This window comes from Rhea americana, unplaced genomic scaffold (assembly GCF_003343005.1).
Source record: "Rhea americana isolate MKP2758 unplaced genomic scaffold, rheAme1 scaffold_179, whole genome shotgun sequence".
NCBI lineage: Eukaryota > Metazoa > Chordata > Aves > Rheiformes > Rheidae > Rhea > Rhea americana.
The window spans coordinates 37341-59306 of NW_028185916.1; the positions used below are offsets into that span (position 1 = coordinate 37341).

The following is a 21966-nucleotide window of genomic DNA, read 5'->3' on the forward strand; positions in this document are numbered from 1 at the left end:
CGCCCCGCCCGCCGCCACCGTCCTCCGAGTCGAGGCGCTGGCGCTTCGGAGCGGGCTCGGCGCTGCCGGCCGCGCCGCCGGGGCCGCAGCCGCGGGGCTCGAGGAGCGGAGTCTCCCCGTCCGCCATCTTGGAGTAGCAACCGCCGCCCCCCTCCCGCCCGGCGCAGCGCGCAGCAGCGCCTCCGCCACGGCCCCCTCCCCCACCCCCAGGGAGCGATTTAAATGCGGCACGTGACCGCGCCACCGCCCACGCGGCACCCGCCCCGCAGCGGCCGCAACAACAACAAACCGGGTCACGTGAGGGGGGTGAGGCGGGGGGGCGGGGCGCAGCTCGCGTCACGCGACCCTCGCGCCGGTAGAGCACTCGCGCGGCACCGCCCGCGGTTCCCCCCCCTCCCCGCCGCGGCGCGCCCGCCCCTCGCGCCATGGCGGTTGCTCGTCACGTGGCCGCGCGGAGCCGCGCCCGGGAGGGGGCGGGAGCGGGGGTGGGGGTGGGGGTGTAACCGTCGCTTGTGTGGGGAGCGTAACCGTCGCGGCGGCGGCGGCGGGGCGCGGTGCCCSTGTGTTAGCCTGGGGCGGGGCGAGGGGGGTAAAGGGGGGCTTCGTTTTGCCTGAAGTTTGTCTCTGCTGCTTGCAGTGCGCCCCGGGGGCTGGTGCCTGTGGTGGGACAGCGACTGGCAAATGGCGGTTTCAGGCTTCCTTCGCAGCTCCAGCCGTTTCTGTCGCTTAATACTAAAAATGCTCAATTTTCTTTATAAAGGGCTTTAGAATGAAGATATAAAATATGCAATGCTTTTTGCTGAAGGGGAGGAAGGTGTTTCCTGTCACTGACTCACTGACTTGATGCACTAGGTTGGATTTCGCCATAGCCGTCCCGTTGGCAGGATTAAACCTGCCATGAAAGCTTGTAAGAGTCTTCCTCTCGGTGCGTTTGCTTCTCAGGTAGCTTTACTGCAAGGTTTGTAAATGCTTTTCTGTAAACGTGGAACTGACCTGAGGATAAAAAGAAAAATACTTCTGGATTTCACCTTTTGTCAGGACAGTCAGCTTGTTTGCTGACTACATCGAAAATTTTTTTGCACCTATTGGTTGAGGTTTTGATAGGGATGCTTGAACATTGCCCTGATACTTAAACTCTTGAGTTAGAAGTTTTTTGTGTGTTTTTTTTTCAGAACCCCTCTTAACATATTTTAAGAATGGAGCCTGCATAATTTACTAGGGACTTGATGCTAACTTGGAAGAGCAGGGTTTTTTTCTAGTGACATTCACAATTTTTTTTGTGTTCTCRTTCCCTAATGGTACATACGCCAGTAGCTGGTGACCTGTGTTTTCAGTGACCTCTGTTACTTAAACAGTAGTTGTAGAGGCCGTCTTGTAATGGCCAGCCTTGATGCTGAATTGTGGACCATYGTTGTATAGTAAATACTGAGCTACCACGCATGGTTTTTCTTGGACTATTCCCTTTTTACCTGGAAGTTCTGTCTGGACAGGATTTGGCTGCTTCCCTGGGTCTTTCTGATGTCCCCAGCCCTAAAGAGTGCAATAGGCTTCCTGATTTCCAAGTGGCACTAAACAGCAGCCATGACACAGGCAGCTAGACGAGCTGGCTCTTGACTCCAGGCTGTGGCTGCTGTGCAATGCTCATAGATCGTTAATAATATTTTTTAATTTTTATACTTTTTCTTAGGATTTCTGTTTTGGTCTGTCTTGAGTTTATTTTCCTTTGCAGAAGAGGTATTGACTAAGATGATAGGTATTTATAYGCTTAATTCTCACTGCGCATGGGCATCTTTTCTACTGCACCTTGCAAGATACATTAGTGGTCAGACGGCTGTGTAGGTGTTATCCTATTACTTTTGTACACTGTGAAATTTGGAATTTTAGGGAAACAGATTTGGACTGGACGCAGTTCAAATATGGTCAACAGGGGTCTGCATGATAAAATCGTATTTAGTAGAAGTGAAACAGAGGTGGCTGAGGGAACTGCCCTTGCAGGACATATTTGCTGTTCTTTCATTTTTGTGCTTTGCTGAGTTTCAGTTGAAATACCAATGTGAAAGACATCTCAGAATATTTTAATTTCTTTTGCTTGTATTTCTTGCTGTATAGGTAGGTGTAGGGGAGGCTACACTGAACCCCTTGTTATATTGATTAAGTACACCTGCTTCCACAGGCTGCTCTCCAGCCGCTGTTATTAATGTGAGCGGATACCTGAGGGCTGATACAACTTGCTTATTAATAAGACCTGGACAGCTGCATTGTCCTGTCAGCAGAACTTGGACAGCTGCACTGTCCTGTGAGCWGGACGATCTGCCARGAAGTGACCACCTGGAGCCACATCTTTGTTTCATCTGAACCACATCTTAGTTCCACCGGCTGAACAAAGCTTTGTCGTATAACTTGTGGTCATTGCTGTCACGTATATCTATAGGTAAGGGAAGAGGACTCGCTTTAGGAGAGACAGATGCAAGTCGCCTCCTCCCTGGTTTGGGGATGCCTGACCAGGAAACTCCTCGAGGTTGAGAGCCCAAATTGCTTGGTGGTATGTAGACTCTGCTTTATTTGCTAGCTATTAATTGATCTCTCTTTCTGTCCCTCTGATATGTGAATAGCCTATGCCTGCAAATTAATAAATTGTATCCTGCTCATTGCTTATTTGTGTTGTGACATTGCTTATAAGCCTAACAGTAGGCTCTAGAATGTATAAAGTATGCTTATTTTCTCTTTCACCATAACAAATTAAAGAATGAAATAACCATAGACAGCTATGTGGAGTGTTGGCTGAATTAGCTTTACAGTATCATTTCATTCGCTTACTTGTTCCTGAACTGAACTGATATTATCAGTTTGCTTTCAAAAAATCAACTCTTTTTTTTTAAAGGATAAATATTTTTTGCAGCTACTTTGATTTTATTACCTAAGAATTACCACCTACATAAAGCTTTTGATGTAAGCTTTATGGATATCAATGTAAATACTGTTTTGTTTAATGTGCTACTGCTTAATATCAGAAGCTATTTACAGAATAATTTTAGTGAATTTATTACAACAAAATATCCAAGTTTAGTGGCAAGGTCAAGGTTAGGTAGGCAGAATTTATCCCTTTCAGGCCTTGATACCATCAGCTTTTTTTTTTTTTTTTTTAAAAAAAAAGAAGCTGTACTTCTGATTAAAATAGTTGATGCTTAGTTTGAGCTTCAAAAGGAATTGTTTTACCTATAACTGGTTTTATAGATGGTACATGTAATTGTGGGGAAAAAATTCTAATTCTTTTTTTCCCTCGTTCTTTCACTTACTAATAACAAGACCCCTGGATAAACATACCATTTCTGAAACTGTATTTCTTTTATTGGGGACYTGTATCTCAAAAATACGCTGTGAAGTAACTGAATGTGAATCATAGGAGGTTTTTYTTAGTTATTCCAAGCAAATCTGAATGCATGCATCCTTTATCCTTATTGACACTGAGGTAAGATTCAAGATTTCTCTAACAGCACATGCACAATATTTTTGTCAGCGGTAAAGGAGGAGTGTGACTCTGATACTGTAACTTCGGTGTGCGTTTACATGAAGACAGTGTTCTAATGAAGAAAATTCATTACTAAGTAAGTGCATGATCTAAAGCTTTCTGGAAAAGGCAATGCTGAGGAAAGGAAAGGAATCAAGGTTCCTAAAGCTGATAGTAGTGTTACAAGCATTTATGCATGTTATAACTGTTATAGCAGTTGTTGCCCCTAAATTGGGAAGCCAGTTTGGCGCTGCTTAGGTCCTCTCCTGTTTCTGCAGGTCTAAGCATACGCTGGGACAAGGATAGAGCACAAAATGCAGCAGAACTCAGTTATATTGTGCCTTGAACTTTGTGAAAATGTGTACTCTTTGTCCTCAGGAAGCAAGACAAGTAAAGTCAATTGAGAAGAAGTGATACTGGAAGAATTTGATGCATTTTATGGAAATAAATTCCTGCTTCATCAATTCAAATATAGATTTACAGATTTTGCTGATTTACTTAAAGGACCATTTTGGACTTCTGTAAGTTCATGGTAAACCTTCTGTTATATTGAACCAAGATTGGGTGTCATGTTGTTTCACCTGTCAGTGACGCAAAGCAAGCAAAAATTGTAGATGCTATGTTAGGAGTGAGTAGAAACATTTTGTTGTGGTTGGGTACAGAGAACAAATACCAGATTTCCTCATATTCTGTACTGTTTGTATGTTCTGAGCAACACGAAGCAGAACATGTGCTCACACACTGTGCCATCTTCTGCCCCCTGATTCTCTTTCACATAAACTTCATCTCTTGGGAATGCTTTCCATACTTTGTCTATGTATTATATGCAGGTTCTCTTACCCTCCTTTTTGATGATGCCTTGCCCTGCGCTTGTCCTGTGGAAATCAGTAGGAGTGTTAATAGGCTGAGTTACTATGCAGTATCATGAACAGTGATGAAATTTGAATTCATGTTTTTTCTATTAATAACGCAGACTAAGTGGATAAGAAGAGCCTGGCTTGTTCGATCCGGGTAAATATGTGTACGCAGGTAGTTAAGCATTGTTTTGAGCCTTCTCCAGTTCAGATTTAGCTGTCACCTACATTCAAACCTTCAGACCATGCTACGAAGGTGTTTTGTCCCAAGTATGGGAATGCTTTGGGAGGGGAAAAACTGCAGTGTGCTGGCTGCGGCGGTGCCGGTCAGGCCTTCCGTTATTCAGTCTGAACGGACTGAATATGGATGAGTCCAGGGCCTTGGCCAGCAGATTCCCTGGGTGGCGCTTCCTAACCAGAGTGAGCAAGAAACTCACTTTAGTCTGCTGAGTTTTACTCTTGGACCTGCAGTTCACCTTGCAGCACAAAAATAGCTGCTGAATCCCAGGGGGAAATAGGGTTAAAGATCTTTCCCTTTCACCTTATGCAAATATACAAGAAATACTTGGACGAGAATGGTATGTCAGAAGTGCTGCTGGGGAACAGGGACAGCTGTTTGTTTTTTATCCTCCCACAAAGTACAATCTATTTAAATATTTACATGATCTCTTGCTAAAAGGCTTTTTTTTTCTTTCTATTATGCTTTTGTGGTTTGTTGTTAAGTTAGGAGTGGGAGAGATGGAGAGATTTGTAACTGTTAGTTCTTCCACTTTGCTGAAAAAATATATCAGTTAGCTTGTCTGCTCTGAGAAATATGGTAGTTAGTATTTCTAGCAGATTTAAATCATTCCACTGAGATTTGTGCTTTGTTGCTTAATAAAGTAAATATTTAATTTTAATGAATAATTAAGTATTTAATTAAAATATGTTATTGGCTCTTTTTATGCACTTTTTGTATTTTACTATCTTATTAGACTATCTGAATGTACAGTAAAATAGGTAATTTCAGACAATACAACCTTCTATGTTAAAGAGAAAGTAGTAGAAAGCTAATATAATATATAGAAAGAAAATTTTAAAAGATTAATAATGTACATCATAAAATAGTAATAACAATAAAGCAGTTGTAAGTACAAAAATAGCATTCAGAATGGCCACTGAGTTCTTCTCTGATTAACGTACAGCTATTCTAGCCACAGTCACACCCTGTGTATCTGTTGAACATAAACTCTCACCTACTAGGTCACTGCAACTAAAATTGCATAAATATTCAAGACATAAATYTGTAAATGTTATTTTAAAGAATCAGCAATATTTGATGACATTAAACATCTTGCATTAGAAAGATCTTGCAGGGATAGAGGGAAATAAAGAGAGCCCTACAGGCTCCAGAGAAAAGACTTCTGTGAATGGCTAGAATTACACTTAGGAATTTATTTATGTATTTATTTATTAAAGAATGGATCATAGGAGAGTACAGTAAAGCATATCAGTGGTCTCTGTGAGACTGAGGCCTTGGTCATTAATCACCWTTCAAGCTTAAAGACATTTCACTTCAATGTAGAATGAATTTAACAAGGAGTGTTTACTACGTGTATGACRAAGACCTTCAAGACAGAATTTGAAAGTAATTATGCATGAGAAGAATGTTTCTTTTGATAATAGACAGTAAGTACAATAAGACAGTAAGTTTTGATAGTCTTAATTTTATCAGACACAAAWTTTACGTGCAGAAATGGTGAACTGCTGGTTTTTGAAGAATAAAATATCTGTGTGTCCTGTCTAGCCTTCAAAGACCAAAGATTCACCCTGTTCTGTCRTAGCAGGGATGCAAAAAATACAGGTCCTGGTGCAAGCAAGCCTTTAAGTGTGTGCCTGATTTGACCTGGATATATGCATGATGGCAGGACCTGAGTCTCAAATACAGCTAGATTTTGCTTAGTATCCTGAATTCTTTCCAGTCTGGACGATAGCCAGAGTTCAATGTTGCAGTTACTTTGGCAACTACAAGTCCCAGGGAGCATTGCCATCAGCGGGTTTGTGCAACCGGACTGGCATCCTGCAGGGGCCAATGGAGAGCGGAGGTTCCCCGGGAGTTCGTGCGTGTCAGCTCCCTCCGTTCAAAAGCGCCGGAGAGGGCTCCGGGGCTGCGTGGGAACAGCCCGTTTCCCTCGGCTCGTTCTGAGGCAGCCGGCGAGCTTTGCACTGGGCGCGTATTTTGGACGCCCGGTGCCTCGGCTTGAGGAAGGCCAGCGGACTTGCCCCCATGGATGCGATTTGGCACGGCAGCCCGGATGACTTGGAGGATTACTACAGCTTGCTGGGGTGCGATGAGCTGTCCACGGTAAGCAGGAGTCCCCCCTGCCGCCTCCCCGGGCTGAAAGTGTTTGGAGTGTGCTTGGGTTTCTACGGGGGGGAGCCGAAGCCGGTTCTCCTGCGGGTAGGACTAGCTGAAATGCATCATCGACCATCTTTCTTGCCTCCTTTAAGTATTTCCCCATTGCAAAGTTCAATTAACTGATCACGCTAAGATCCTGGAATAAGGCTCATATGAAAAATGTTTCGTAAAACAGAATTTTGTTACAGATGCAACTGAAATGATGGCTTATTCATTAGTTTTGTTCAACACGTGATATGGTTACGTATTAAGAGCCAACTCCATAAWTTTGAAAGCATAAAAATAGTATTTTGGAATATATTCATGATTTTAAAAGATAATAAAAGCTATATATGTGCAACTAACACAGTGGATGTTCATAGTACTAGATGACTGAGTTTCTCAGTTTTTTAAATAGATGTATATATTCATTTTTAATAAAGTAACCATTGGTTGTGAGAAACACACACACACACACACACACACACACACACACACACAAAAAAAAAAACCCTGATCTCTTTGTTCATCGTATTAATGATTTTAAATGTTCAAATACTAGTTTTAGTCATTTGTTTTGGTAGCAGATACATACCATTTCATACTATAGGCTGAGATCTATCTAAGCAACTGTGGAATGATTTGTAGCTAATACAAGCGTTCTTCTTCCTAAAGATGTTCGTGTCCATATAACATTGTTTGGATAGTTAGTATTATACTAATATTTGTAATCTAGTTGCTGTGTTAAGTAGGACTGGATTTGGATTTTGGAAAGGGAGTTTTAATTACACTGCTGTAGTGAATGATGCATCAAGTGTGGAAAATCTTTTGTTCAGTAAATATAATCAGATGCTCTAATTTGCCCTAATAGTTAAATGTGGAGAAAGTACCGTGTTTTCCAACACAGAAGGCGTGTTAGGTAAGCATCGCTGCTCTGTTACGGAAGGCAAATTAAAACATCTTTTCCTTACATAGCTACTAAAAAGGTGTCCCAGCAGAGGGCAGCGTTGAAATGAGCTGTGGTTTTGCCACCACACTGGCTAACGGAGCTTCCCAAAGAACAGGGGAAGGGTGCGTGCGTGGAAAATGAAATTTAAATAAGCTGTGCAGCAGACAGGTGGTTGTTGTTACCTATTTTAGTTGCAATAAAGCTTGTAAAATGAACAAGCGGAAGCCTTTTAACATCAATTGTTGTGCCTCCAAACCTTTTTCAAAAAGTAAATTCAAAAATCTTTTCTGTGTGCATGTAATTACTCACTTTAAACCTTGACATTCTGTTTAGGTTGAACAAATTCTTGCAGAATTTAAGATTAAAGCCCTTGAATGTCATCCTGACAAACATCCTGGAAACCCCAAAGCAGGTATGTAATCTTCCCTGTTTAAAAACATTTTTCCCCCGCTTCTATTAATATGACTAAGATATTAAATTCAGCTTTAATATTTTATTAAATATTATTTCCCCCATACTCCTACATTTTAATTGCCATGTGTATTGAATGTACTGTCCTTTAATAGCCAGCTTTAATATTCTATTCTAGCACACACTCCTAGGTAGAGCAGAAGGATGCTTGTTTTCTCTGTCTCTAAGAGTTTTTGATTTTGTTTTTTGTTTGTTTCTGTGGTAGAACATCTTTTAATTCAGAAGTTATATCCCTTTCTAGACATATGCGGTTGACCTGCTTCTGTGCTCCATGGCACTCAAATGCCACAGTTGTGTCAACCAGATAATTTGCTTTCGTGAACAGGCACATCAGGACCATATTAAATGTACTTTAATTTCTTTTAATGTAATTTAATAAYTGGAAATAAAGAGAAGCCAGCAACACAGGAGCAGCCATCTGTTYGTAGAACAGCAGCTGATGTCCGAGTTTATGAAAGCATGCAGTTCATCATGCCCAAACCATACCTGTGACCTCAAAGTAGCACCTGAGCTATTTGAAGACAATCTTACCCRTTTGCACTAAAACGATAGTTCTCATCAGGAATCACAGGCATCTGATTACTTTATATTGTTAAGATAAAGACTGTTCTGATCTTACTTATGATCAAAAATTTGCAGAAGAAACCATTCAATATTGAATTCTCTTGAATTCTATTCAATATAACATGATGTTGAAGATTATATTTTCCTCCCTTCTCTTCTATTAAGAATTTATGTCTTCAAATAAATATTTCTACTTACAAGGCTTGAATCATTAGAATGCAGTATTTGCTTGGAGTRAGAAAAATAAGCACAAAAAATAACCTGAGCATAATTGTTAATATCTGAGGAATTAATTAAATTAATCAGAAAAACACTTTATCCATCTTTTGGACCTCTTCCTAAAAATTCTGTGTGTAGATTTTCATCACTGTCATTTTTATTATGGAAATATGTAAGATTTCTTTTGAGTTCCATGGTGACTGTGATTTTTCAAAGAAGGCTGGGGGGAACTGAGCGCACAGAACCCAAATACATTTCTATTTGTTTTATCCTTATTTTTTGATCAGAGTATGCAGGAGTAAGGAGAACAGAAGCAGAGCTTATCTTTACTTCCCTTTTAAGATGTGCTTAGAGTGCTAAGTTCTTAAAACCACCAAAATTTGTTGKAGAATAATGAAATTACATCCCATTTTGCTTAATGCAGAAATTCTTCCTCTTAGTTTAATTGTAAGCTGTCTGAACAAGGTAAGCATTCAAACATTCGCCTTTGTGTGAGTTTGACCTTCGCATCCATACCTCCTGCTGGGGTGCAGAGCTGGGAACACAGCATGAGTTAAATGACACTCCTGCTGCGCTGCCTCTAGGAAAGCTTTCAGCAGGACTTGGTTTTCCGTAATGATGGATTATGATGAATCTTTATTTCCGTATCTAATTTTGGTGGGTTGACAAGGAGATTTAAAAAGTGAAGTAGATAAGATTTTTTCACTTTGAGATTCCCTGATAAGGAGCCTCTTGGAAGTGTTTGAGAGACAGCCTAGCACTTATTTTAATAACCTAGTACGTAGTAGTTAACTTATTCTAAGAGACGGCAGAAGTACTGATGAAGCCAATGTAATCAATTTTGTCTGCAGCAAATTCTGGCAATTGCAGTAGGGAGACAGAGACTAGAATCGATCCCATTGCATCCCAGCTCCCCCTTACATTCACTGAAATCAAGTAACTCAAAAAGAAAAGCCAAGTGCCAAATATTGGAGCAGCTTTGTTTGTTAATGTGTAGTAGTTTATGCTCCATGTACCTGAACCTGCTAGATGCACTTTAAATGCCATTTCACATTACTAGTGAAAATTTACTTTATATTGTTGATTTCATCAACTTAATAAAGCTTAATGAAGAGTAATTGAAAAAGATTGGTTTTATTTGTTCCAAATGAGTTACACCAGAAAAAGGAAACTTAATAGAACCTATGTCTGGTGTTTGATTTATGGTTGTCAGTTTGGATTAGTGTTTGGGTTCAGCATATTTCAAAAGAAATCTCTCTAATTTGTAAACTGGAGTAAATGAATAATAATAATAATATGTCACTCTAATGTGGGTGACTCTCAGATAAAATGTAAAGCTTTATGGCCCTTCTACAAATAGTAACATGCAGCTGCATCCTTAGTAACCAGTTAATGAAAAATCCTCCTGTAGGGAAAAGTAAGTGTTCATTCATGCAACCTGGTATCCAAGATAAAATTTTAGAATATGTCAAAAAGTTGCTTAACGAAATGCACGTTAGTATTTTGCACTATATTTACATTCCTATGCTTGCTTGTCATTTTTTTCCTTCTCATTCCCCCTCCCCCATATTTTCTTGGTGTTGCGTTCTGCTCTGACTTCCTTGCTGTTGTGGATATACCTGTGTATCTTCTAAGCATGATTATTCCAGTTTAATTTCCATTTCTGAAATGGTGTTTACAGGGGTGACAAGTGCCTTTTGCCTGCTGTTCTGTATGCTTCGCCAAACTTAAAATTCAGGAAACCAGTAGACAAATGAGCATTTTAGCACTCATTTGAGGCAGACGTCAAATCCATGGACGGTGCTGTAGTTCTAAAGCCAGCTAAAACTTTGCAAAGCCTTAAGCAGAGCAACTACAGACCTGTGGTTCACTCAGTTCTCTCCTCCTGTCTACTCTGCTCTCTTTGCTTTAAGCAACTGTTGGCAGCTCCCCTTTCACATRTGAAATTTCATTAAAGACAAGTGTTGGCTTTAGCATCTTTTGGTTTGTGTTCTAGTGGAGAGTTTTCAGAAGCTGCAGCAAGCTAAGGAGATTCTTGCTAATGAAGAGAGTCGAGCTCGCTATGATTACTGGCGACGGAGCAAAATCACCATTCCGTTCCAGCAGTGGGAGGCCCTGAGCAATTCGGTGAAGACGGTGGGTGTTGTTTACATTTGGGCRTTCAGTAGTGGGGAAAGTAGAGCTGGTCCAAGCGAAATGTTCCAGTGAATGTGAGGGTAAGTTGCAACACTTCTGCAGTTGTGGATTTAGGGGGTAGGAATAGTGTAGAATGATGTCTAAGGTAATGGAAAAAAAAAATGGAGGACTAAAGAAGCCAATTCATAGAAGGGTTTTGAACTAGTAGTTTTAGAGGGAATTTATCAAATTGCCACCTTCATGTGTGTTATATGAAGTTTAAGTAATGCGAGCACTTTTTCAAATGCTTCAGCACACTTTGATTCTTGTAGGAACCTTTTATCTGTTTTCAAAGTTAGGTTAAAGGTAGCACCTTTATATAGTATTTTCTCCTTTTGGTATATTACTTATCAGGTAGTTTTGATGCTAACTGATTACATAATGAGCTCTTTGACAAATGTAGATGATGTTCTCTTGGAACCTTGGGCTTCACACAAGTTTTTGGAAAGGCCCTGCAAGGCTGGTGGGGTGATTTGTGACTGTGACTTTTCAATCACTGTTCTTACCAAAATGAGTGTAACAGTTTGATGGAAGAATCCCATCAGGCTTGGTTCACTTCCAAACAGGCATTCCACAGACCACAATAGTAAAACTTTCAAAATCATCTTGCTTTCAAAGGGCATCTTGAAATCAAAGACAGCTTTAAAAATGGAAATCTTCTAAGTCACGTAAGCTCTCTTAAAAAGTTTTTGAAGTCATGACAGAAGAAATTGTGGACAAAAGACCCATGAGTACTTCAGAATTATTTGGTGCACTTCTACATTTTCTTCTTCATCCTCACTGACATAAACTATATCTAGAGTGCCTCCTGAAATCCTGTTTGCAATATGTTACTATGCTTTCCATATCCCACTGACCGGCAAGTTTCTCTCTAGTATGTGTTTCTGTTTGTAACCATTTAAGAAAAAAAAAAAAAAAAAAACTTTTATAACACAGGAGTTGGTTTTTTAGTTGTTATTTTTGTTTTTCTTTAGTCTATGCATTGGGCTGTCCAAAGTAAGAAGGACCAAATGCTGGAAGCTCCTGTGAATAATAGCAACAACATAACTAGTGAGATTTTGACCCAACAGACTAAGAACAGTGAGGATGGATTGTCAGATGGGAGCAGGGAGCAAGAAGATGTTGCAATTCCTGATGTGAAACCACAGACTTCAAAGAATCCAGACTCCCCAAGTAAGTGAGACCAGCAGTTACAAAAGATTGCAGAATCCAAGAACTGGCCTGAAACTGAGGATTTCAGTCATGAGAAATTTTTTCCCCAAATAATATATTTAATTGGTAGCTCYTTAAATGTGGTTCTGGGTTGGGGTTTTGTTTTTGTTTTTTGTCATGTATTTTTTTCATTTAACTTTGGGGCTTTCAGGCCCTTTTTCCTCTCCCACGCCATGTTTGCATCCTCGTTTGCTGGTAAAACTAAAAAATGGAGAAGAGGAGACAATTTGTCTTAAACCAGAAAGGAAAGTTTAGTTTCCCTGCTAAATCAAAAAGTTAAAAGGTTTCTCAATTGTTTCCAGAAGTATTTAAAAAAACCCCCGCTTTCAACTACTAAATAAAACAGTCAGACATTATATTCATTTTTGTTTAATCCAGCATTCAATACTCATGCACAGTTTACAGGAGTTCTTGTATTCTTGTATTGAGTTCTTTTATATTTTATCACAAGTTTTTAAAAAATAATATATACACCACAATAAATGTCTCTTTTGAAAGCTATGATCTGGACAGTCAGTATTTTCCATCTGTTGTTCAGGTTAGTATGCTTGAATTTCAGGTTACTTAAAAGGCCCGTCCTGTGTTCTACCTGATGCTTCAGTAGTTTCATAATCTTGGGTTTATGTTATCAGAGAACTACTATTAAACAAAATCTTGTCATTTCTTCCTAGTTTGATCAGACAAATAAGAAATGAAATTAAACTATGAGGGAACAAAATCTAGTTTAATCCCCAGTATTTGTGGAATGCAGAAAATAGATAAGAAGATTCTAACAGCAAATGTGTATGAGGCATAACTGAAGACTTAATATTAAAAAATGATGCCCTATAACAAATTACCATCTTCATTATACAATTCACTATTTTTAAGTAATTAATCAGCGCTGTATCCTTTGTAAAAGTAAAACTTCAAAGAAAACATCAACTAATTCTTTGTGATGGTGAGCTTTCTTTGCAGGCTTGCTTTCTTTTTCTTTTCTTTTTTTTTTTTTTTTTTTTTTTTAATCCATAGATTTATACGGGAAAAATATCAACTAAAAAATCTCTACTAAAAATCTATCTACCAAATTTATTCRGTAGGAATATATTTATATTAATAAATTTGAACATTAGAATGCATTTATTCTTCAAGGCTTATATTGCTTTTCACTGTTCACACTGGCTGTTGAGATGTTGATAATTTTTTTTTTGTCTTAGTCCAGGAAAATTTATATTTGTTCTCCCYTTTAAAATGAAGTATTTTTAGGTTCTGTCTGAGAATTCTMTGGTTCCTGAGAATTACAGACTACARCTATTTCAGCCTGAGTTAGTAGTAATTCTGGTAATAGATTTAATCTTTCTGATACAGGAAGATCACGTTAGTGTTCACGACCAACAGATCATAGAAGTAAACCACTGTATATGGGCCTGAAAAAATCCTCTAGTCCCTTGTGTATGGGCAGGCCCATCGACACCCACATCATTCCTCAGAGACGGGGAGTCTAATCTGTTCTTAAAAGTGCCCCAAGGTGGAAGCTCCTCAGCCTTTCCAGGCAAACCAATCCAGTGCTCTGCTCCTCCTGCCATTTGGAAGTTTTGTCTTAGTATCTCCTAATTTGAATATTCCTGACTGTAGTTAAGTGCATTACTACTTGACTAATCCACCAGAGACATGGAAAATAGACTATCCCTTCCTTTTATGCTTCTGCCTTAAACATACTTGGAGATTTATCACGCTACCCTCTCTGTCTTCTTTAGATTAAGCAAATGCAATTTGTTCTCTCTTCTTTGTAAGTCTTATTTTTTAGACTGCTCATCATTCTTGCTCTTCTCCTTTGAACTCTTTCCAGGTAATAGATATCTTGAAGTTTGGTGCTTGCATGGTGTCTTTGAGGTTTTTGTTCAAATGGTGCCCTGCYAGTCAAGGACACTGAAAGTGTCCAATTTTTTAATTGTTTTTTTGGGAAGATTGTCAAGTATTATTTCAGCCAAGTTTGTTTTACATACATACATATCTAATAATTTRTTTAGTCTTTTTTTTTCTCTTTTCTCAGGATTTTCGGAGGCAAATTACTGGCACTTGCGTTTTCGCTGGTCAGGGGATGCTCCATCAGAGCTTCTGAGGAAATTCAGAAACTATGAAATCTAAAATGCAAAATTCTCAAGAGTGCAAGATTATCCGTTCACCAAGTCAGTATTTTTTTGCCAGGAGTTATATGTTGTTTGTRTCTGGTACTCACTCATTGCTCTGTGAATGTTGTTCCAATAAATGGTGTCTTAATACTGATCTGTTAACCCACATATATGAGCTTTGCAGATGCAGGTCTTTTTGTTTAATCAGCAAGCAGTACTCTTTTCAGTATAAATATAAATAGTCTTTGTGCATAGTTATCTAATGTCTACTGTTTCCTGTATTTTTAAATATTGTGTAGTGAATATTTTTGTCGGTACTGTGATGCTATAAGAATGTACTCTCAGTAAAATCAAAAATCATTGTTAAACTTCAGGAACTCTTGCTGTTAGTGCTGGTAAACCAAAAGCTACGTGTCAAGGAACTTTAAGCAAAACTATATTTATTTCTAAATTTAGGTACTCTGGGTTACCTCTCTGTTGCATTGCACTTATTGTAGTGATTTATATTGCATGCATTCACTATTGCAACTTAGTATTATTAGTACACTATTATTTAGTAGCTTTCTTCCAGCCCAGGTTTATTACTGGACATCTGTACCCACTGTATGTGTGCCAACATTGTCCTGTGGCTTAATAGTATTTTCCCTCCCTGCTGTGGCCTCATAAACAGGGTCTTGCAGATTTTGTATGGTAGGGAATGAAGAACCAGGACTGGTCAGCATTAATGTGTACAAATCAAACATGAAACATTTTTTAATATTTTGGGCAATCTTTCAATTTTTATCCTGTATTTATTTATTTTATATTATTTTCTTATTTTCTTCTTTGTAAACCTTGTCAATTACTGATATTTGGTTTTTGGGGTAGCCAGTGATTTCATCACAACAAATAAAACAGCACACATACAGAAAGGGGCTGTTCTCATTTGTTGAAATGGAATCCTTTACCCACCACAGAGATCCACCAGAGGGGATCTTATCAATGCATACRAATACCTTAAGGAGGGGTGTCGAGGGGATGGGGCCGAACTCTTTTCAGTGGTGCCACGTGACAGGRCAAGAGGCAACAGGCACAAAGTGAAACACAAGAAGTTCTGTTGAAATATGAGGAAGAACTACTTTCCTGTGAGAGTGACAGAGCACTGGCACAGGTTGCCCAGAGAGGTTGTGGAGTCTCCTTGCCTGGACAGGATCCGGTCTAACGTGCTCTAGATGACCCTGATTGAGCAGAYGGGTTCGACTAGATGATCTCCRGAGGTGCCTTCCAACCACAACCATTCTGTGATTCTGTGACCCCCCCCCTTGAGTTTCTTGTTACTTGTCCTCTCAGCGGGGAACACCTTAAGGGAGTCCTGTTATGAATCCTTAGCATCCTCATGGAAAGTCTAATCTCCAAACTAGTCTCCTCCCCATGTGGAAACAATATTCTGGTCGAAGCCTGGGGTGTCATACTTGGCTCTGCCATGCAGTGGTGTGGTGTGCTGATAGATCTTCTGCTGTTCTTTCCCTGTTTTGTGTCTATTTGCTGTAAATTGTAACACATGCACCTGCCAATGCAACCCAAATAATATGTATATCTCATTAACCTTATCAGTGTATTTATCAGTTTTCTTTACAGGGGCTGATGCCAGTGTTATTTCTGGTTTTGTTTGTACTGATCTGTTTATGGAAGATTAATGTGTTGCTGTTCTGCTGTTATAGCTACACTGATCTGCTTTGGTGAGATCAGTAGACAGCTACTTYTATGGCACATCCCGCTGCTTATCTAAAAAACTATTTTTTGTGGATTCTGGATGCTTTTCCTTTGCTTACTTTGCAGCTGAAAACATTAGAGATAATAATTCTCTGCTAATATCTGCTAAACATGATTGTATATCTTCAAGTCCATGTACTGCTTTCCTTTATGGAAAGGTATGTGCTCAAGAAAGTCATCTTCTAACCATTTGATCGGGGAGGGACTGTAAGGAAGGTCAAATAGTAGCAGAAGAAGAAACCCTACCTTGTGTGAAGGATACAGAGCAATAAAATACATATTTTTTCTCTCTTAAAAAAAAAAAAAAAAAAAAAAGATTGAAATGCAGCTGGCTGGAACATTGGCTCAAATGGTAGCTTTTAGACCAAATGGTAGCTTAGACTTTCCCCTCCCCTTTTCACTTGCTCCTGAAGGTAAAAGGGGGCAGTCTGATGAATGATTTAGCACCTAATGGGGGTGGGGGGAGAGGACAGGACAGGACAGAGATGGGACTCCCTTGTCAAATGGATATACAGCCCTTRGATGACTAGCACCAACATTTCTCATGTTGTTACAACGTATTATTATTAGWCAATCATTACATGGCCTGTTTTGGCAAAATACCTTCATCTACTCATTACAGATAAATATTTGCACATATTTGGAAGAATCCTAGCCCAGCAAAAGCCAATAACAAACAACCTTTTGCAATACTCTAATTTATTTTTACCCTAGTGAAGGYGTCATAGTCAGTGCTATTAATTGGTTCTCTAGTACACTGATGTAGACATTTCTTCTATTTACACATACATACAYGCACAACACTTCTATATACATTTACATATACATATATATACACACACACACACATATACATACACATATCTTTACATATGCATTTAACTTGGAAAGGTCTAGTTTTCTGTGTTTCTCAAATGGAGATGAATTAACCTATTACTAGGAGAGAAAACCCAGAGGTACTGGAATAGCAAAGGAAGCCATGCAGCCGGTTTTGTTTCTGGGACAGCATTAGTGCGAACCAGTGACCAGTGTGAAGAGTTCACTGGCATAAGTGGGCAGCCCAGCTGTCTTTCCCACTTCCGAAAGCAAAGAATTAAACACATGACAAATCGTGTTAGCTTCAGGACACCTCACCCCCACCCTCCAAGCAGAAGCTATTCATCCTTCTTTTTCCACTTACGTAGTGTTCTAGAAGTTTTATTGCTAGYAGAAGGAAAAGAGCCAGCAAATGTCGTAAGTGACGTCATGCAAAGTAACACGGTGCGTTGGTCTCTGTGCTGGCAAACGCAAAGCATGCAATGCTTAGATATTAATTGGAGCAGGGCTGGTGAAGCTGTGTCTCTCAAGCGCTGAAACGATGTGGTTAGACATCAATGCAGCCATGTATATGGCGCTTTTCAGTGGCCAAGGGAGAACTGAATTTTTTTTGCAAACTGTGAACAGCTGCAAAAGGATGGTTGTGGGGGAACAACAGCAGCAACAACCCCAGGTGACATACTCTAGGGTTAGGAGCTTTGGAAAGCCAGGGGCTCACAGCTGTGAATCTCAGGCTGGGGAGAGGGCAGCCACCTGTGAGCGCTGGAGGGGAGGTCCCAGCTCCCTCTTTAGCAGCTCCTATGCTGCTCTGAATATTGGAGGAGTCTGATGTGGTGAGTGATTCCCCTTGGCAGCCCCTGAGCATTTCAGTGCTCAAGAGCTTCTTTAGGAAGAGCTCTATAAGTGGCTTAGCTTAGCTTGGTATTAAAATAACAGCTCTGAGAAGTGAGCCTAGATCCTCCAGTGTCTTGTTAAAGATGTAGATTAAACCTAGTCTTTTGGGGCTTGTGAGGACTGATGAAATTTCAGCTTAAAGCTATGTGATAGCAGATGGGGGGGCAGGAAAGGTGATGAGGATAATAAAAAAACAGAGAATAGGATACAATGGCTAAAACTGCATTCTTGGTCTTCAAAACTGTATTGACCAGTTTTGTAATATCAGCAAATTAGGTTCCCATTTTGCCAGCAGCTTACAGTGAAATTGAATAGCTGTGGGTGTTCTTGCATTATAGAAGATTAATATTGCTTTAATATTAATTATTGCACTAGTTCTTTTTCTTGTGCAAATGCTGAATATGTAAGATTGAGAATGTTCTAGTTCTTCCCAGACTTCTAGATGCCAGGAGCAAAGTTAAAATATTGATGATGAATACAAATAGTAYATGACTTAAAATCCCAGCCTGAGTAATACTGAATGACAGACAAGATTGTATCCTGATTTCTTGTTTTGTTCTTTAAGAAAAAAAGCAGTTATATGTGCTATAATAGAAGTAAGTGTCCTGATGACTAAAATAGATACCGAGTAACTTTAATTTCCTGAGCATGAACATTGCTACCTTATGCTTTCATATCTTGAAACAAGAGACAAGGCTGCTGGGAAGGTAAGAACTGAAGCTGTTATGAAGCTGGTGAAATTACACAGCAAAAGATAAAAAGACAACTCAGTAAGTCATCAGCTCTTGCTGCTGCCAGGTGGAGTGATATGTATCAGTTAGCTTATGCTGGGTGTTATTACTGTGGCTCAGAGTACGTGCTTGTCCTGCTGTTAGCAGAGTTTGCAAGCCTCTGCCACGATGCAGGCATTACGTACGTTTGCCTTTTTCCCCTTTACTCCTTTGGTCTCACTTTCCTCTCACATTAATGAAGCTGAGACTSTTCAAGTGCTTTTTGTCCCAGCTCTGAAAGGCTTGTGCCTCAGTCCTTACTGTGGCGCACGATATAGAGACTGGGAAGTTTTACCTGCCTTAGGTTTGTCATGTACATCATAACCTGCTACAGGTGATGGATGCTGGAGAGTAAACTAATACGTTGTTTCTCCCTATAGCATCTTCRTGGTAGCTTGTTCTTGCTTTCTTCTTTTAGTGGGGCAGTGGAGGGGGAACTATTCCTACAAAATGAAACTTGCTGGTGGTGTCTGGAAGGGTTGCCAGCCTTGTGTGAGCTGCAGCGTGGTTCTCAGTGCTTTGCAAACAATGATTTGCTTCCTTCTTTGTCAAAACTGCTTCTCTGGAGGTATCAAAGGCCTCTTGGCACCAAAGGCAGGCAGCTCCTCTTAAGAGGCAAGGCTTGACTCTTGTGTCTCAGTCCTTACAGAACTTACATTTACTTCTTCTGGGCTGCCTTGCTCTTTCTCACTCTGGTAGCTGATGTGTAGAAAGGCAATCAAATCAGAAGGGCAGCGCTTTACCCCTTCACTACAAAGAGGAGAGCAAAAGTGACAGGAGGGGAAGCTGAACCCAGCCAGAATTTTAGTGCTGATAATGTGTATGCAACTTCAGTAGACTATGTGGCAGGCCTTACTTACTCTGGTAATTTAAAAAAAAAATTGCAAAAAACAACTGAAATTAAAATCATATGGTTCTTCCTCTGTAGTGCCTTGATGGGAACATTTTCATAAATCTTGTTGAAGGGGGAGGGTGGGAAGTAACTTGAGTGTTGACTGCTCTTCATTTGCTTTTTCAACTGCAAGTTTAAGGGAAAATCAGTTTCAATGCAAAAAGTTTCATGAAATGCAAATATTCTAGATGCCTTTCTGACTTTTTTTTCCTTTTTGCTACGTGAAATTTTAAATCAAGTRTGTGTTTTGGAGTTGGTTGTTTGACTTTTTCATCTCCAGCAAGATCATAGTGGAAAGGATATCTTGAAGACGAAAACTTCCTAATAAATATTTATCGTGTTAGTGCTTTGTTTTCAGATTTATTAAAGCAATGAAATGTGTCTTTTGGAATTAAGACACTTAGAGTAGTCAGCTAAAAAAAAAWTGTCACTTTTCCAGTAACATGATGGAAAAGAAGGACTGAGCACAAAGCTTGTCCATTGTGTTTTGTATTTTCATTCTTTTATAACTATTTTTTTTTATTAATTTGGAGGGGTATAAAAAACACTGTATTACGCAAAATAGAGTTTTCTCATCTGTTCTAGATTACAAGGGTGGGATTTTAGTTCTATAACAACAACAAAAGTTTACATGCTTGTCTATTTAAATGAAGCCAACTCTTACGTGTGGAAAAGAAGTTTTATATATATATATTTTTTAAATCATTATTGGAAATGTGCAAGATCACTGAAGGGTCTGGTATCTTGCAGAGTTACTGGCATCTGTACTGCTCTAAGCACACCACTTGAACTGCGCTGTGTTGCGGAGCCATCTGGCCCTGCCTGGCCTGAGTAAGGGATATAACAGCACTGAAATTAAAAAACAGACCTAATACAAAGCTGAATTTTCTTAGCTATGCAATCTATTTCCAACCTGGATTCCGGCTCATAGTGTTTGGGCCCGCCATAGGCCGCTGGTGCTGCGGGTGGGTGGCTGGTCTCAAGACTTCCTTGCTCTTCCTAGGATTTGATGCTGAGGTGAAATACAACCTGTAACATCTTTGCACTTGGCCTGGCAAAAACACAAGCAACCGAACCTGAACTGCCCAGAGCTGGGAGCGTGTTGAACCATTCGTCCTGCTGCCAGCTTAAACTACATTTTGTTTGTTTGGTTTGGTGTTTTTATATAATTGATAGCAAAATTTTATATGATTGAAAGCAAAAGTTGACCACGGACTCCCCAGCTTTCTTCATGTCAAGGAAGATGTGATGGAACAAATCTATTGAATATAGACAGCATGCTGCAGACAAAAGTTTACTTATTTTGTATCAGCTGTAAGATACCGGGTCAGGCATTAGCCCTTTGAGGCTGCACATGGCTGTCTGTGTGTAATGAGTTGCCTTAATACTGAGCTTTGTGTTTGGACAGTACATACAGCTGACCTGGGCATTAGAACAAGAAGATGAGCTGTGGTGAGACCCCATGCTGTTTATCATAGGCATTTAAAATGCAAAGCTGGGAATTGACACTGGGGACCTATTTTTGCTCCAGTACTATTTTTAATTTTGTGACAGAAGCAGGGAACAGGGGKGTAGGCAGTGGCTGAGCTGCAATAGGATAAATGCTACAGAATCCTTCTTCAAAGTAACATTCAAGAGCGAGAGAAGAAATGAGGATTATAAACTGGACGTTAAAAGGCAAGAGTGTGTGGAAAAATGAACCCCCACCGGGCCGCAGCGAGCAGGGTTCGAACCTGCGCGGGGAGACCCCATTGGATTTCAAGTCCAACGCCTTAACCACTCGGCCATCGCTGCTSCTGGTAGCGACAAACTCAGGCAAGATTCCTTATCGGGTGCCGCTGCCGCGCCAAACCCCGCCCCCAGCCATGCAGGCGACCAATGGGAGGCGCCGCTGCCGCCCGCGCCACAGGCGGGCGGTGCCAAGCGCGCGCGGACGGTTGCGGGGAGCCGGCGCGGGCCGCCCTTCCCCCGCCGTAACGGCCGCTGCCCCTGGGGCAGGGCTGGGGCTTTCCCGCCGCCGCCCGTGAAGTAAGTGCGCTGAGCGCACGGTGATTTTTTTTTTCGCTGCTCTAACAGCACAGGCCACCGTACTCGTCCTTATGTTGATAGTAACTTGAATGAAACATAGGCAGATATCCTCTCAGGAAAAAGAAGTGTCCGAGTTTCTGGGTTATTCAAAGGGAAGCATGACGACGGTGTCTGTCCCTGTAAATTAAATGAGCCTGGGAGTGCGGACAAGCACGCTGGAGTTTGCCGGTGTGGGTACAGCCAGTAACTATGCTAAACTATGTGCCTATTAGGCATTGCATTAATTCTTACATTGATGTTACTTTAAATCTTTTTCTGTTTTTACTAATCTTGTTCTTCAAACTATCACGTGCCATGTGACTACTATATGTAAA

The 21966-nt window shown here is 40.3% G+C and overlaps 2 protein-coding genes and 1 non-coding gene across 9 annotated transcripts in view; 1 reads left to right on the forward strand and 2 right to left on the reverse strand.

Moving 5' to 3' along the window:
- SIRT1 (sirtuin 1) overlaps positions 1–127 on the reverse strand; it is a 23039-nt gene extending 22912 nt beyond the window's left edge. The window contains exon 1 of the mRNA XM_085301630.1: positions 19–127. Within this exon, the coding sequence (XP_085157756.1) occupies positions 19–127 (109 nt within the window). The remainder of the gene's footprint in view (positions 1–18) is intronic.
- Positions 128–610: 483 nt separating this feature from the next.
- Positions 611–14986, forward strand: DNAJC12 (DnaJ heat shock protein family (Hsp40) member C12). Of its 7 annotated transcripts, none has more exons than XM_085301614.1 (8): positions 611–2542; positions 3518–3605; positions 3887–4029; positions 6324–6706; positions 8022–8100; positions 10939–11078; positions 12092–12290; positions 14362–14986. In XM_085301614.1, exons 4-8 carry the CDS (start codon positions 6629–6631, stop codon positions 14454–14456), a joined length of 591 nt encoding a protein of 196 aa, XP_085157740.1. In that variant the 5' UTR covers positions 611–2542; positions 3518–3605; positions 3887–4029; positions 6324–6628; the 3' UTR covers positions 14457–14986. The 7 variants fall into 7 exon arrangements, with proteins under 7 accessions (XP_085157740.1, XP_085157741.1, XP_085157739.1 ...); XM_085301615.1 differs by having other exon boundaries at positions 611–942; positions 2174–2542; positions 3518–4029; XM_085301613.1 differs by having other exon boundaries at positions 611–925; positions 2110–2542; positions 3518–4029.
- A 6290-nt stretch (positions 14987–21276) lies between these two features.
- Positions 21277–21358, reverse strand: TRNAS-UGA (transfer RNA serine (anticodon UGA)). Its single transcript has one exon. It is a non-coding gene; the product is annotated as a tRNA-Ser (tRNA).
- Between the last annotated feature and the right edge of the window lie 608 nt (positions 21359–21966).